Below are 17015 nucleotides of genomic sequence, written 5' to 3'. Positions count from 1 at the left end.
TGGAATATAGAGCTATAAGAGAAAAAATATGTGTACAAGGGCACGACCTCCCTCACATTTCTATACTAGGAGAGACTCGGGAGCATTTACAACCTTCATAATCCTTGACTTTCTGCCAGAAAGTATCATTACATGGGAAGATTTTGTCCCTGATACTTTCATTTATGTCATGTGTGCAACATATAGAGGCAGATACTCAAAGAACTCCAGAGTTAAGGCACTGGTTCTCAGTTTCATTATAGTCAAAGGGACACTTCAATAAAAGTCCTTGTGAACTTTTATCCCACATATCCTTAGTAACTACAAAATAAAATTTTAAGTTAGTCATAACTAATAGGAGATATGTCAGTGATTTCTGATGGGACAAAAATAATAAGGTATCTAACATCCTAAATCTCAAACAAAATTCTTGACTCATTGGAAAATACACATATAAACATATGATAAACAAGAATATATATTATCTGCTTCTTGGACAAGACTAATTCTCTCTACTAACTGAACCAACAGAAATCAGAACCTATCAAGAGTTTGGCATCATAAGCATCAATAGCTTAATAAAGAGGAACAGAGCAACTGGAATACATGGACTACACAGAAACAGAAATAACCTGAGCTTTGAATGTGAATTCTACACTATATTATAAGGAAATATGACAGGCATATTTTTTTGACTGTCTCAAAGAACAAAGTGTGGATGGGTGAATAGGTGAGGGAATATAGAGGACATGAAGGTTTTTGTGTCTTCAAGCATATGAATAGTTTTCATGGAAAGGATACTAACTGGGCATCCCACAAGTCCCCAAATATTTAATAAAAACAAATGAGCTCAGATAACACAGGAAAGAGTTCAACTGATCAATTTTTTTTCTTAATCAATTTGATAATAAAACAGTATGTTAGAAATAAAGGGACATCTCTGGTAAGAAGATAAACATCTGTAATGAATGCGTGAGACATTTACCTGTCCAGTGGAGAAAAAGTGGTTCAGTTTTTATTCCATGATTTTACTCACATGTGTAAATTTTGTCCCCCCAGTATTGGTAAGGCACTCATAGACTTGATCACATGGCCAAGCACATATACCAAGGAGAGATAGATGATTGTCCTGTTGAAAGAGTTAAATCAATCAGTCTACAAACAGAATTCAGATATTTGAGTAATATAGACTCAGAATTTATACTGTTCTCAGTGCCAGGATAAATGAAGCAGGAGGAGGAAGAGTTGGAGGAGAAAAGAATTATCTGAGAAATGCAAACAGATTTTCCCTCAGAGATTTTTAATATTAATTACTAAGTTCAAGGCTACAAGAAATCATGCAGTAAAGATACTTTTTAGCTTTATTCAACCTAACATTTCCCCAAACTTATTTAACTATGAGAGCTTTATATTCCTACATACCATTCACCAGATCCTATGCAATCAATTTTCAACAAAATGGACTCTGAGAAATGCTAATTTAGACAATTCCAGAGATGACAACTCCACAGAAAATATCTGAGTGATGGATACCTGAGATCCATCTCTGGTCCAAGAGGATGATGTTATAGGGAACAAGTATAACATTATCCCCAAACATCTCTTGGTACTATTTTCAGAGACTTAAAATATATTGAAATGAAGAGACCATTAGTCTAACTCATGAAAATATTTATTGTATTCTTAAGAAAGAAACTATAGAAAGAAGTCAGAAAAGAGAAAGAGATGGTAAAAGAGCTGCAAAGAGGGACTTATAAGAAGATACTAAAAAGGTTGAAATGACTCAATCTGGAGGAGAGATGGATAGTATATCAAATTACTATTAATACATTGAATTTTACATTTTGTTGTCAACTATCTCTGTCACCTGAGATCAGAACAAGAATTGGTCTTAAACTTCAGAATCGTAGGTTAAAATTATATACAAGAAAAAAACCCCTCCTGATGGAAAAGGGGATAAAAATATTGGAAACATTGATTATGAAGAGACAAAACCTTTCTGTCAGTCTGACAGAGATTCTTATTTGTCATGGATGACACAAGTATATTCTTGCTTGGAAGCAAGAGGCTAGAAGTGATAGTCTCTGCGCAATTATTCGATGAAACTTCTTGGAACATGACATCCTATTGTCCTTACTTGAATTTTCCCCACCATGAGTCAGCAATGACTGCTCCCAAGATGGGAGTGAAATAACAGAGGCTGCTGAAGGCGTGGTACACAGACGTGGAAGTGTCTTCACTCCAGTGCAGGTAATACAGGAAATACAGGGTCAGCACAGCTAAGCAAAAAAAAAAAAAAAAGAGAGAGAGAGAGAGCCAAAACAAAATAGATACATTAAAATATTTATGGAGGAAAAGAACATTTGATAAGATCTTTGAAGGTGATCTTGACCTTTAACAGTCCAATCTGTGAAGCAACTGAGGAGTGACTGTTGGGCAGTAGAAGGGCCCTTGGGAGTTGTGGTTGTAAAAGGGGCTGTGTTTAGTCTACAAACACAATACTGCCTTCCGTCTTTGTGCATATATCACCATTTAGGTCAATCTGAAAGATAAAATGGGGCTTCTAATATCCCTTCCTTCTCCTTCCCCCCAAAATTGGACATGACTTAGTGACTAAACCACCACTCTCTTTCCCAGCAACAGTGTAATCCATAGACCTGAAGGACAGAAATAAAGAATGGAATGCCCTTGATGAGTTTTTCCACTTATATTCTCATAGGCTTTATTCTGGTTTCCAATACTCCTTTCTGGTTTTGGTCTTTATGAGTTAGTAGGTGAAATCCCATCAGGCATTTGTGGGGACATCTTCACCAAAGGAAAGGACAAACTGGATGAAGGCAGAAAGAATAGACAAGGGAAATAAGTGCATATAAGATAGGTTGTTACAAACATAGGGTAAGAGTGTGTGGAGAAAAGTAGGACTTGGGGACACAAAATTACCTTTCATGCCATAATAGGAAAAGCGCTCACAGAATTCGTTCACCACAATGAAGACAATACTCAGTGGATAGTTGGAGCCACAGATTTTCTAGGAAACAAAGAGACACTGGTTCAAGCATGAACAATATTTCCCTGCTTAGACCATTATACTGTTTCACAACAGAAAAAACCATTTAAGTCACCATGATAGGTCATGCAAAGCAATGGTCCCTACTCTTCATGAAACAGTATCCTACTAAAAGTGCTTGTATTGCTGATTTAGCAGTCAGAGAAACCATTCTGAATATTCCTTTGTCCATCATTCATTTAATATGGAACTGCTCAGGCATTTCTTGATACTAGACACCAGGACTTGTTCATCTTTCCACAAGCACTAAATGGAAAGCCTGGGGCACTGGGCAAGAGAATAATCATCCTTATTTCTAGGACTATAACAAAGAGTTGGCCTCTAGAGCATGTGATATCCAGGTAGTTACACTCAGATGTCAGTACCCTGCTTAGCTCCACTGTATAGATTAATCTTTCCATCTCCACTTGCGCATTCATTGTGCTGGGAAGAATCTTAGCAATATGAAGACTTCCTGCCAGGCACAGAACCCAGTACATATTCCTAAAGGTAAGATGATTGGTTCCCTTACCCTTGGGCAGAGAATTCCTAAACCCTGTCAAATCAAATGTCCATTCTTTCTATGAATTCTATGAGATTCTGTAACATTTTCACACTAATCCTTTTGGGCATTAAAAGTGAAGTCGCTCAGTCGTGTCCGACTCTTTGCAACCCCATGGACTGTAGCCTACCAGGCTCCTCTGTCCATGGGATTTTCCAGTCAATAGTACTGGAGTGGATTGCCATTTCCTTCTCCAGGGGATCTTCCTGACCCAGGGATCGAACCTGGGTCTCCCACATTGTAGACAGACACTTTACCGTCTGAGCCACCAAAAGGACTATGCTATTCAATGCACTGTATCAGTCAGAATAAAAGGAATATCATGTTTTATTTCAAATCCCTACCCATTATGATAGTCCAACTAACATGAGAGATGGAGGTATGTGTCCTTGGTTCAACTGAATCTTGTCATGAGATTTTCTTTTAGTTGCTTTTTCATATACAAAAGATGTATGTATCTATATATATGTATAAGTAATGTATAAGATGTATATGTACATACATCTTTGTAAGCAGCCTTAAATTCTTTGGGACCAGAAGATATATGACTAACTAAATAAATGATAAATTAATAAATCAATGTACTCATTCTTTTATCCATATGGATATATAAACAGCCCTCCAAAATATGAATATATATTAATTATAATAAAAAGTTGCTTGAAAGACATAATGAATAGTCTTTTTATTTTTCCAGTTCACAGCTTAAGAATCATGCAAGCTGAAGTTTACTTAACACGCTTCTACTAGCTATGTAACACTGTCACTAGTGGTATTCAGATACTGATCCAGTCATCGTCACTACACCTGCCTTTCTATTTTAGTTTTATTATTCAAAAAAGCTACCATATCTAGGGTACTGCTTAATACTACTTCTTTGCTTGTAGTGAGAACTCAGTAATACTTGCTGTAGGCTCTCTTCTTATAGGATTTTGATATGCGGATTAAATCCCAAGTGTATAAAGTAAAACATTATTGTTACTTCCTTGCTTCTCTGTCCTTTTGCCTATTGTAAACTGGAACACAGTAAGAGAGGCCAGATCTATTCTAAAACTTCTCTTGGTATCCAGCATAGACTCTGTGTATAGGGGAAATTAAGGGCTGAGTTTTGGAGTTTTTTTTGGTAAAGAAAGAACAATCATGTACAGTTCTCTAGAAAGAGTACTTGCCAAGTTTTCATGGATATGCAAATTGTTTTTTCTTAGAAACTCAGAATATACAATGAAACAACAGCCAAGTCTTGGATACCCACTGAAGAACTCTGACCACCTCCTGCTTCCGCTTCCTCTCCTAAGTTAAAGAAACTCCTGTTTAGATCTGGTTTACAGGTTCAGTCTAACTCCAAGAGAGAAAAGTTTTTAATATCTAATACAGCTCAACCTGACGCTGCAGGGACCAAGGAGGAGAACCAACAGACTACATCTGTTCCTGTCAGAGGCAGAGATGAATCCCAGGACTCACCGGAGATAGTTTCTTTGGAAAGTTGGAGGATTGAGGTGGTACCTCTTCAGTGGAGACAGGTAAAAAACGAGTGTCCTTGGATTCATTTTTCTGGAAGGGATTCATGGTTGGCTCCTCACTCTCTCTCTCTTCAAGCATTTGGCTTTGGTAGGCAGTTGGGACAGCTGCCAGCTACTGTGAAAAAGGAGGACTAGGCTTAACCCTGTGTCCAGTGAGTGTCCCACTTCAGAAGCTGCCTGCAAAGCAAAAAGCTGTAGAAGAAAGGATTGGGTCTCAAAGGCTAATTTAAAAGAATTTTTACATAAAAGGTAGAGGTCAGGAAAGTGAGACTAACAGATCAAGGAATGAGACAATATAATGCTGGAGAATTGCAAATAAGGGAAAATAGTTAAGAATACAATGCCTGAAGCATAGCCTGGAGCATAGATTTCTAAAATCGATTTCAGGGTGATAAGAGCTGCCATTTACTGCACAGCTACTGTGGGTTTTTCCAGTAGTCATGTATGGATGTGAGATTTGGACTATAAAGAAAGCTGAGCGCCGAAGAATTGATGTTTTTAAACTGTGGTGTTGGAGAAGACTCTTGAGAGTCCCTTGGACAGCAAGGAGATCCAACCAGTCCATTTCTAAAGGAAATCAGTCCTCAATATTCATTGAAGCTGAAAATCCAATATTTTGGCCACCTGATGTGAAGAACCAACTCATTGGAAAAGACTTTGATGCTGGGAAAGATTGAAGGCGGGAGAAGAAGGGGACGACAGAGGATGAGATGGTTGTATGGCATCATAGACTCAATGGACATGAGTTTGAGTAAACTCCAGGAATTGGTGATGGACAGGGAGGCCTGGCGTGCTGCAGTCCATGGCGTCACAAAGAGTCAGACATGACTGAGCGACTGAACTGAACTGTGGGGAAGGTTTATACACACACACATTATATCTACATATTCTAATTCTAACTATCCTCATTTTACAGGAAATAATGTCTCAAGAGGTTGTGTAATTAGTCCAAAGTCAGGTGGCCAGTAAGTAGCAGATCTGGAATTTTCACTATGCCATTACAGATGGATTAGTACCAGTAATGCTTAAGGTCATTACTTAAGAATGACATCCATGGAGATAGAAACAGAAGAGCATAGACGAATTGCACTGAAGAAGGAAAGTTATTTCCAAGCTGAATTTGGACAGACCAAAAAATGTTGATTTTTGGTTTTCAATATTATAAAGTTCAGCTAGAAGGAAAATGGAGACTAAACCAAAAATAAGCCAGGAAACAGGTGAATCCATTATTTTATTTTAGAATAGGATATCCTAAGACTTTATCCATCATCAGAGATGGAAGGAATCCTAAATCTAAAGGAGAACATGTGTTTAGCAAGGTGTATGAATACAAAATCATCACACAGAAATTAATTGTATTTAAATATCAGCAAAAACAGAGAGAAGAGAGAATTTAAAAAATTATACCAGCTAATGGCATAAAAAATACCAAGGAATAAATCTATTCAAAGACATTGATACTAAACACTAAAACATTATTGAAAGAAATTAAAATGTCTAAATAAATGGAGACACATACCATGTTCATGATTTGGAAGGCTCAGTAAAGATGTGAGAAATTCCCAAACCAATCTATGTTTGCAAGACAAAATTCAACAGGTTTGTGAGTGTAGAAAATGATGAGTTGATTTTTAGAATGCACATGGAAGTACAAAAAGCCAAGAACAGCAAAGGCAATCTTGAAGAACAATAATGGCAGATTTGCACTACTCAGTAGGAAACCAATTATAAAGCTATAGTAATTATAACAACGTAATAGCTCAACTGGAATTTTATCACCTCCACTAGCTTTGTTCGTAGTGATGCTTTCTAAGGCCCACTTGACTTCACATTCCAAGATGTCTGGCTCTAGGTCAGTGATCACACCATCGTGATTATCTGGGTGGTGAAGATCTTTTTTGTACAGTTCTTCTGTGTATTCTTGCAATCTCTTCTTAATATCTTCTGCTTCTGTTAGGTCCATACCATTTCTGTCCTTTATCGAGCCCATCTTTGCATGAAATGTTCCTTTGGTATCTCTGATTTTCTTGAAGAGATCTCTAGTCTTTCCCATTCTGTTGTTTTCCTCTATTTCTTTGCACTGATCGCTGAGGAAGGCTTTCTTATCTCTTCTTGCTATTCTTTGGACTCTGCATTCAGATGATTATATCTTTCCTTTTCTCCTTTGCTTTTCACTTCTCTTCTTTTCACAGATATTTGTAAGGCCTCCCCAGACAGCCATTTTGCTTTTTTGCATTTCTTTTCTATGAGGATGGTCTTGATCCCTGTCTCCTGTACAATGTCACGAACCTCATTCCATAGTTCATCAGGCACTCTATCTATCAGATCTAGGCCCTTGAATCTATTTCTCACTTCCACTGTATAATCATCAGGGATTTTATTGAGGTCATACCTGAATGGTCTAGTGGTTTTCCCTACTTTCTTCAATTTAAGTCTGAATTTGGCAATAAGGAGTTCATGGTCTGAGCCACAGTCAGCTCCTGGTCTTGTTTTTGCTGACTGTATAGAGCTTCTCCATCTTTGGCTACAAAGAATATAATGAGTCTGATTTCGGTGTTGACCATCTGGTGATGTTCATGTACAGAGTCTTCTCTTGTGTTGTTGGAAAAGGGTGTTTGTTATGACCAGTGCATTTTCTTGGCAAAACTCTATTAGTCTTTGCCCTGCTTCATTCCATATTCCAAGGCCAAATTTGCCTGTTACTCCAGGTGTTTCTTGACTTCCTACTTTTGCATTCCAGACCCCTACAATGAAAAGGACATCTTTTTTGGGTATAGTTTGAAAAGGACTTGTAGGTCTTCATAGAACCGTTCATCTTCAGCTTCTGCAGCATTACTGGTTGAGGTCTAGACTTGGATTACTGTGATATTGAATGGTTTGCCTTGGAAACGAACAGAGATCATTCTGTCGTTTTTGAGATTGCATCCAAGTACTGCATTTTGGAATCTTTTGTTGACCATGATGGCTACTCCAGTTCTTCTGAGGGATTCCTGCTTGCAGTAGTAGATATAATGCTCATCTGAATTAAATTCACCCATTCCAGTCCATTTTAGTTCGTTGATTCCTATAATGTCGACATTCACTCTAACCATCTCCTCTTTGACCACTTCCAATTTGCCTTGATTCATGGACCTGACATTCCAGGTTCCTATGCAATATTGCTCTTTACAGCATCGGACCTTGCTTCTATCACCAGTCACATCCACAGCTGGGTATTGTTTTTGCTTTGGCTCCATCCCTTCATTCTTTCTGGAGTTATTTCTCCACTGATCTCCAGTAGTATATTGGGCACCTACTGACCTGCGGAGTTTCTCTTTCAGTATCCTATCATTTTGCCTTTTCATACTGTTCATGGGGTTCTCAAGGCAAGAATACTGAAGTGGTTTGCCATTCCCTTCTCCAGTGGACCACATTCTGTTGGATCTCTCCACCATGACCCGCCCATCTTGGGTTGCCCCACGGACATGGCTTAGTTTCACTGAATTAGACAAGGCTGTGGTCCTAGTGTGATTAGATTGACTAGTTTTCTGTGAGTATGGTTTCAGTGTATCTGCCCTCTGATGCCCTCTTGCAACACCTACCGTCTTACTTGGGTTTCTTTTACCTTGGGCGTGGGGTATCTCTTCACGGCTGCTCCAGCAAAGCGCAGCCAATGCTCCTTACCTTGGACGACGGGTATCTCCTCACCGCCGCCCTTCCTGACCTTCAACATGGGATGGCTCCTCTAGGCCCTCCTGTGCCCGCGCAGCCACGGCGTGGGGTTGGTCCTCCTGGCCACCGTCCCTGGCCTCGGGCGGGGGATGGTGGGCCTTACAAAGCATCACTACGAACGAAGCTAGTGGAGGTGATAGAATTCCAGTTGAGCTATTCCAAATCCTGAAGATGATGCTGTGAAAGTGCTGCACTCAATATGCCAGCACATTTGGAAAACTCAGCAGTGGCCACAGGACTGGAAAAGGTCAGTTTTCATTCCAATCCCAAAGAAAGGCAATGCCAAAGAATCCTCAAACTACTGCACAATTGCACTCATCTCACACACTAGTAAAGTAATGCTCAAAATTCTCCAAGCCAGGCTTCAGCAATACGTGAACCGTGAACTTCCTGATGTTCAAGCTGGTTTTAGAAAAGGCAGAGGAACCAGAGATCAAATTGTCAACATCCACTGGATCATGGAAAAAGCAAGAGAGTTCCAGAAAAACATCTATTTCTGTTTTATTGACTATGTCAAAGCCTTTGACTGTGTGGATCACAATAAACTGTGGAAAATTCTAAAAGAGATGGGAATACCAGACCACCTGATCTGCCTCTTGAGAAACTGTATGCAGGTCAGGAAACAACAGTTAGAACTGGACATGGAACAACAGACTGGTTCCAAATAGGAAAAGGAGTACATCAAGGCTGTATATTGTCACCCTGTTTATTTAACTTATATGCAGAGTACATCATGAGAAACGCTGGACTGGAAGAAACACAAGCTGGAATCAAGATTGCCAGGAGAAATATCAATAACCTCAGATATACAGATGACAGCACCCTTATGGCAGAAAGTGAAGAGGAACTAAAAAGCCTTTTGATGAAGGTGAAAGTGGAGAGTGAAAAAGTTGGCTTAAAGCTCAACATTCAGAAAACGAAGATCATGGCATCCAGTCCCATCACTTCATGGGAAACAGATGGGCAAAAAGTGGAAACAGTGTCAGACTTTATTTTTCTGGGCTCTAAAACCACTGCAGATGGTGACTGCAGCCATGAAATTAAAAGACGCTTACTCCTTGGAAGGAAAGTTATGACCAACCTAGATAGCATATTCAAAAGCAGAGACATTACTTTGCCAACAAAGGTCCATCTAGTCAAGGCTATGGTTTTTCCTGTGGTCATGTATGGATGTGAGAGTTGGACTGTGAAGAAGGCTGAGTGCTGAAGAATTGATGCTTTTGAACTGTGGTGTTGGAGAAGACTCTTGCGAGTCCCTTGGACTGCAAGGAGATCCAACCAGTCCATTCTGAAGGAGATCAGCCCTGGGATTTCTTTGGAGGGAATGATGCTGAAGCTGAAACTCCAGTACTTTGGCCACCTCATGCGAAGAGTTGACTCATTGGAAAAGACTCTGATGCTGGGAGGGATTGGGGGCAAGAGGAGAAGGGGACGACAGAGGATGAGATGGCTGGATGGCGTCACTGACTCGATGGACATGAGTCTCAGTGAACTCCGGGAGTTGGTGATGGACAGGGAGGCCTGGCGTGCTGTGATTCATGGGGTTGCAAAGAGTCGGACACGACTGAGTGACTGATCTGATCTGATCTCTGATCTGAATTATAACAGAGGGAACTAACACTAAGATAGACAAGGCAACCAATGTAACAGAGCAGAGTGCAGAAAAAGACAATTGAGGCATCACTGAGGACAAGCATGACACTGCAGTGCAGTGTGGAAAGTGACAGTGTTTTCAGTGAAAAAGAACACCATCTGGATACTCATAATATATTTACCCTTATTTTACATCATGCATAAGACTCAGTTCTATATAGATTATAGATCTAACTGTTAAAGTTTAAAAAATAAAGCTTTTAGAGGAAAACATAACAGAACATCCTTATGACTGTATAAGCCAAGGTTTTTTAAATAAAACATTAATGGCAATCATAAAAGAAAAACAACATATATGGAACAGTATTAAAATTAATAACCTTTTTTTCCACTTCAGTCAGTTCAGTCGCTCAGCACACTAGGCCTCCCCGTCCATCACCAACTCCAGGAATTTACTCAAACTCATGTCCATTGAGTTGGTGATGCCATCCTGAGAGAGTCAATTCCCAGGCAGGTTGATAAGAAGTCTGGGGTTCCCCGAGGAGGAGAGAGGGGTCTGGGGTTTTCAAGGAGGAGGAAAGGACAAACTTGTTCTTTTTTTTTTTTTTCCTCTCTACATTCCTTAGTCTTAGTTATGTAAAATGTTTTTTTTTTCTTTAAGCCCAGAACTGATGATTACACAACAAACAACTCAGTTTAAACTTTGTACTAAGGATTATATAACAACAATGTATCCTGCTTGAGGACAGTTTCTCCTTCCTGAATACCTTCTGACTGACTAATCTTGATATCTTAGAATGTATATTATGGGAGTGGGTCTAGTAGGATCTTTCTATTGTGAAGTTCTAATCCTGTTATCCTAAAATGTAACTTGTGGGGGTGGGTCTTGTAAAGTTTTCACAAACTGGAGACATTCTTTTGATTTATTGTAATAACTAATTTTAAATGTATATAACTCCCTTGCTAACACTGGCAGGGATGCGGGGGGCCACTCTCCGTCCCCCTTCTGATGTCTATGTCAGAAGCTTTCTCTGTCCCTTTTCTTTAATAAAACTCTGCTACACAAAAGTTTTTGAGTGCTCAAGACTGGTCCCTGGTCCCAAAGCTAAATCTTCTTCTTTGGAGATCATGAATCTCCAGAAAAGGCAGAGGAATCAGAGATCAAATTGCCAATATCCGCTGGATCATAGAAAAAGCAAGAGAGTTCCAGAAAAACATCTATTTCTGTTTTATTGACTATGTCAAAGCCTTTGACTGTGTGGATCACAATAAACTGTGGAAAATTCTGAAAGAGATGGGAATACCAGACCACCTGACCCGCTTCTTGAGAAATCTGTATGCAGGTCAGGAAGCAACAGTTAGAACTGGACATGGAACAACAGACTGGTTCCAAATAGGAAAAGGAGTACATCAAGGCTGTATATTATCACCCTGCTTATTTAACTTATATGCAGAGTACTCATGAGAAACACTGGACTGGAAGAAACACAAGCTGGAATCAAGATTGCCAGGAGAAATATCAATAACCTCAGATATGCAGATGACAGCACCCTTATGGCAGAAAGTGAAGAGGAGCTAAAAAGCCTTTTGATGAAAGTGAAAGTGGGGAGTGAAAAAGTTGGCTTAAAGCTCAACATTCAGAAAACGAAGATCATGGCATCCAGTCCCATCACTTCATGGGAAATAGATGGGCAAAAAGTGGAAACAGTGTCAGACTTTATTTTAGGGGGCTCCAGAGTCACTGCAGATGGTGATTGCAGCCATGAAATTAAAAGACGCTTACTCCTTGGAAGGAAAGTTATGACCAACCTAGATAGCATATTCAAAAGCAGAGACATTACTTTGCCAACAAAGGTCTGTCTAGTCAAGGCTTTTTCCAGTGGTCATGTATGGATGTGAGAGTTGGACTGTGAAGAAGGCTGAGCACTGAAGAATTGATGCTTTTGAACTGTGGTGTTGGAGAAGACTCTTGAGAGTCCCTTGGACTGCAAGGAGATCCAACCAGTCCATTCTGAAGGAGATCAGCCCTGGGATTTCTTTGGAGGGAATGATGCTGAAGCTGAAACTCCAGTACTTTGGCCACCTCATGGGAAGAGTTGACTCATTGGAAAAGACTCTGATGCTGGGAGGGATTGGGAGCAGGAGGAGAAGGGGACGACAGAGGATGAGATGGCTGAATGGCATCACTGACTCGATGGATGTGAGTCTGAGTGAACCCTGGGAGTTGGTGATGGACAGGGAGGCCTGGCATGCTGCGATTTATGGGGTAGTGAAGAGTCGGACACGACTGAGCGACTGAACTGAACTGAACTGAACTGAACTTGAGAACTCGCTCACGGCTGTCAATATGTGAAGGTCCAGCTGCTCCATTCATGCTTCTCCTGTGGCTCTGACTTTGCCTCGCCCGTTAGTGCCCACTGCTGCTGCTGCTGCTGCTGCTAAGTCGCTTCAGTCTTGTCCGACTCTGTGCAGTCCCATAGACGGCAGCCCACCCGGCTCTCCCGTCCCTGGGATTCTCCAGGCAAGAATACTGGAGTGGGTTGCCATTTCCTTCTCCAAAGCATGAAAGTGAAAAGTGAAAGTGAAGTCTCTCAGTCTTGTCCGACTCCTAGCGATCCCGTGGACTGCAGCCTACCAGGCTCCTCCATCCATGGGACCTTCCCGGGAAGAGTACTGGAGTGGCTTGCCATTGCCTTCTCTGTCCAGTCGCCAACTCAGCCTGAACCAGCTGCGCTTGCTGCTGCGAGTGCAGTCACTACGGACTCCGCCCCGCGCCAGCCGAGCGCCGTCCCACTGGGCGCTGATTGGCTTCCTGGAGAAGGGCGCCCCGCCCCTCGGCCGCGAGGCTCCTTGTCCCTGCGCCAACTTCACCCGTTGCGACGCACGTAGCCCCCGGGAGGCCATGCCTCTGAGGTAACGCGCTGGGAGACGAGTTCTTTGGTGGAGCGACGCGAGGCGGGAATAAAGTAGCCTACTTCAAGTGGCGTGGGAAGGAGGAGGCCCCGGGATACCCGGAGGGCAGGACCACAGGCTTCTGGACCAAGCAGCCCGGCTTTTAGGGGCTCTTTGAAGGAGAACCGGCCTTTTTGAGGACATGTGGTGTGGAAACTGAGGAGGGGGAGGGCCGGAGCGTGGGCGTGAGGCCTGATGTCCGAAGCGTGGTAGCGCCAAAGCCGAGTCTAGAATCCGGAGTAAAGAAGCCCGTGGCCTCAGAGCGCAGTCTATGGACCTGACTGGAGGCGACGCTGTTACCTCAGCAGTTGTTATTTGGATGGGGGGGGGGGGGGGGAGGGATTGAAGTGGGGAAGGGGCTGTTAAGAAAGGTGAGTAAAAAAGGTTCAGAGTTAGGGTCTGAAGATGCTTAGAATCAGTTGCAGCTAGATTACGTTGGGTTGCCTGCCTTCATTTCTTTTCTTCACAGACATCCTTGGCGGCATTAAGGACACGGCCTCTTAAAAAAGATTCTGAGTAGATCAAGGTCAGAGCGTGTGGCAGGGTAGTAGCATTAATCATTGAAAAATAATTGTCTTTTTTTTCCCCCCGTCAAAAGTTCATGACTTTAAGGGTAAAGAAGAGAGATGTGCTATAGTAGAGGAGAAACACAAAAGAAAGTTTACAAATGGTTGCCTTAACAGTGGTGGCTTTTAAAGGTGATAGTGTAATCAGAAAACTTCCTTACTTAACTGCTATCTTCGCCAAATTTTTTATTTATTGTTCCAGGCAGGTAGATGAACGTGGCTCCCTCAGCCCATCTGCTTCTCTAAATTTTGCTTTTTTAAAGTATACTTTGATTGTTTCCTGTGGTATTAAGCACTCAGGTTCTGGACCCAGAATCTTTGAAACTTTACCCTCATACTCTACAGTGTGACTTGTACAAACCAAAGTTTAGTATGCTCATCATTAAAATTGGGGGAAAAAATAATAGTACTTATACTTTACAGTTGTTGAGAGATTAAATGAGTTAGTGAAGAAGTGAAAGTTGCTCAGTCGTGTCTGACTCTTTGTGACCCAAAGGACTCTTTTCGAGCCCACCAGGCTCCTCTGTCCATGGAGTTCTCCAGATAAGAATACTGGAGTGGGTAGCCATTCCCTTCTCCAGGGGATCTTCCTGACCCAGAAATCAAACCTGTGTCTCCTGCTTTGCAGGCAGATTCTTTCCCCGTTGAGCCACCAGAGAAGCTCAGATGAGTTAGTATAAGAAAGCATTTAAAATAATTTGTGCCATAAATAAAAGCTCTGAAAAGTTATTATTTTTGAGACTTTAGTGTCATGCAACATTAAAAGCCATCTTTGGTGGCTGCTTTCTTTTCTAAATCTTGAATTATTTTATGAGGTAGGAATTATGATTTGGTTTACAGTTAAGAAGACTTGTTCATGGAAGCCTAGTCCTCTGACTCTCTGGTCATTATTTGTATCTATTTGGCATTTAACATATATATGCATATTTTATTTTACCTATGTGTATATATGGGTGTGTGTGGACACTTTTATTTCCTAACCAGAATGTGAGTGGGGTATCTGTACTATATAAAATCCTAGACTTTTACATCTAACATAGAGCCCTGGGCATGTTTGGTGACAATGATGATGTTTCAGTGATGTTTTATTATGGTAGCCAGAGAGCAGGAACAGTGTTTTAAGCTGACTTTACTTTAAAAAGGCTTCCAACCTTTTTAAATCTGAGGTTTCCATTTTATAACAAGGAGGAAAGTAGAGCGTCAAGAAATTGAAGTTTTGGAATACCCAAGTTTGTGCATTTAATCATTCTTTCAACCTGTATAAATAATAAGTACATACCACATTCCAAGCACTAGTCTAACCTCTGGGAATATAGCAGCGAACCAAAGAGATAAGAAGGCAGCCACCAGGAATGGTATGAGTTTTGCCCTTGTGAAGCTTACCTTCTAATGTGAATTTTCTCTAAACATATATTTAGATGAACAATATTGTTTTAGCCCAGGAAGAAACAAATTAATAAACTAAATAAAATTAAAAATATATTGAAGTGATATTTCAGGTTGCTTCTCTTGTATCCATTCATGATAAATTACCTCAGGAATTTATGACAGCTATGTGCATTTGTTCTTTTTTCACCAATCTGTAACCATATCTCACTTTATAGCTTCCTATCATATACCATTCAGAAAAATAACTTACATATGCATTGAAGATAAGTTGTAAATAAATGAAGATATAAGTAAAATAAAATCATAAAAAGAGTATAAAAATTTAGGAGATTATATTTTAGCTCTTAGGGTAAGGAGGACCTTTCTAAGCATGACACCAAAGGCAGAAGTCATAGAGGGAAAGATTGTTATGCTTGACTACATAAAAGTCACAAAAGTATGGTAAAACCATAGAGAAGATATTATGGCTTAAACTGAAAACTTGTTAAAATGTATATATATGTACACACATACACGCATCCATGCATACATCTATGTTGTTCAGTTGCCAAGTCATGTTCAACTCTTTGCAACCCCATCGACCACAGCATATCAGGCCTCCCTAACCCTCATCATCTCCCGGAGTTTGCCCAAGTTCATGTCCATTGAATCAGTGATGCCATCCAATCATCTCATCCTCTATCTCCCTCTGCCCCTTCTGCCTTCACTCCTTCCCAGCGTCAGGGTCTTTTCCACTGAGTCGGCTGTTCGCATCAGGTGGCCAGAGTATTGGAGTTTCAGTTTCAGCATCAGTCCTTCCAGTGAGTATTCAGGGTGGATTTCCTTTAGTATTGACTGGTTTGATCGTCTTGCTGTCTAAGGGACTGTCAAGAGTCATGCATATATATATGTACACACACACACACACACACATACATATTTTATATGTAAGAATAGAAAAACACCTATGCCAGAATTTTGTAGTTACTTAAAGGTAAATTTTCTTCACCAGTCTCAGAGGCCATGAATTTATGGGTGACATTATCTAATGGGCTTTTAAGAGAAAGTAATAAGTATAGGAGTGGAGCACTATCCTTTGAGGTTGGAGCAATGAAGATTACATGCCCTTTCTTTCAGTGAAACTGGCCAAGGTAGTTTATTGGATTAAAGGGATTCTTTTGATCTAATGTGACACATTTCTTTTTTGATTATAGTTATATTTGTTTGTTCATGTCTATTTAAGCGCCTATCTAACCATACGCTAGAATAATAGGAAGAAAATACTTTCATTATTATGAAGAGTAACTACAGCAATCAACTTTTTGCTGTTGTCGTTACTTTTATATCACAGTATATTCAGAACATGGATAAAATTAATGGCCTTTATACAACTTTCCCCTAAAATTACATAGCTAGTAAAAGAATTATGAATGTAATCTCTTTCTTATTTCCTGTTGTGACACACACTCTCATCTAGAATAATTTTCACCCTACTTTCCAGAAGTAAAGAAGCAGAGAAATTGTCATTTATTTATCAGATAAATACTAATGGAACATTTACTGTGTGTCAGCACTATTTTAGACACTGAGTGTGTAGTGGAGAGCTAAATAACATGGTCTCTCCCCTCATGCAGTCACAGAGTAGAAGCTGAAAATTTTTCTTTATAAACATTTCAACTAATAAATGAAAAGGGTATGATAGAATAGTGCTGTTTTGC

The 17015-nt window shown here is 40.4% G+C and overlaps 1 protein-coding gene across 1 annotated transcript in view; it reads right to left on the bottom strand.

The window, feature by feature from the left end:
• The window catches only part of LOC133239153 (solute carrier family 15 member 2-like), a 59213-nt gene that overhangs the window by 28998 nt on the left and 13200 nt on the right, over nucleotides 1-17015 (bottom strand). The window contains exons 2-5 of the mRNA XM_061402799.1: nucleotides 5049-5222; nucleotides 2920-3007; nucleotides 2117-2258; nucleotides 1016-1108 (exon numbers count right to left, since the gene is read on the bottom strand). Coding sequence (XP_061258783.1) covers nucleotides 1016-1108; nucleotides 2117-2258; nucleotides 2920-3007; nucleotides 5049-5186 — 461 coding nt within the window. The 5' untranslated portion in view covers nucleotides 5187-5222. The remainder of the gene's footprint in view (nucleotides 1-1015; nucleotides 1109-2116; nucleotides 2259-2919; nucleotides 3008-5048; nucleotides 5223-17015) is intronic.

The sequence above is a fragment of the Bos javanicus genome, chromosome 1 (assembly GCF_032452875.1).
Source record: "Bos javanicus breed banteng chromosome 1, ARS-OSU_banteng_1.0, whole genome shotgun sequence".
In the NCBI taxonomy this organism is placed as follows: domain Eukaryota; kingdom Metazoa; phylum Chordata; class Mammalia; order Artiodactyla; family Bovidae; genus Bos; species Bos javanicus.
The sequence above is the reverse complement of the archived record's forward strand: the minus strand, read 5'-3'. Positions and strand labels throughout refer to the sequence as shown.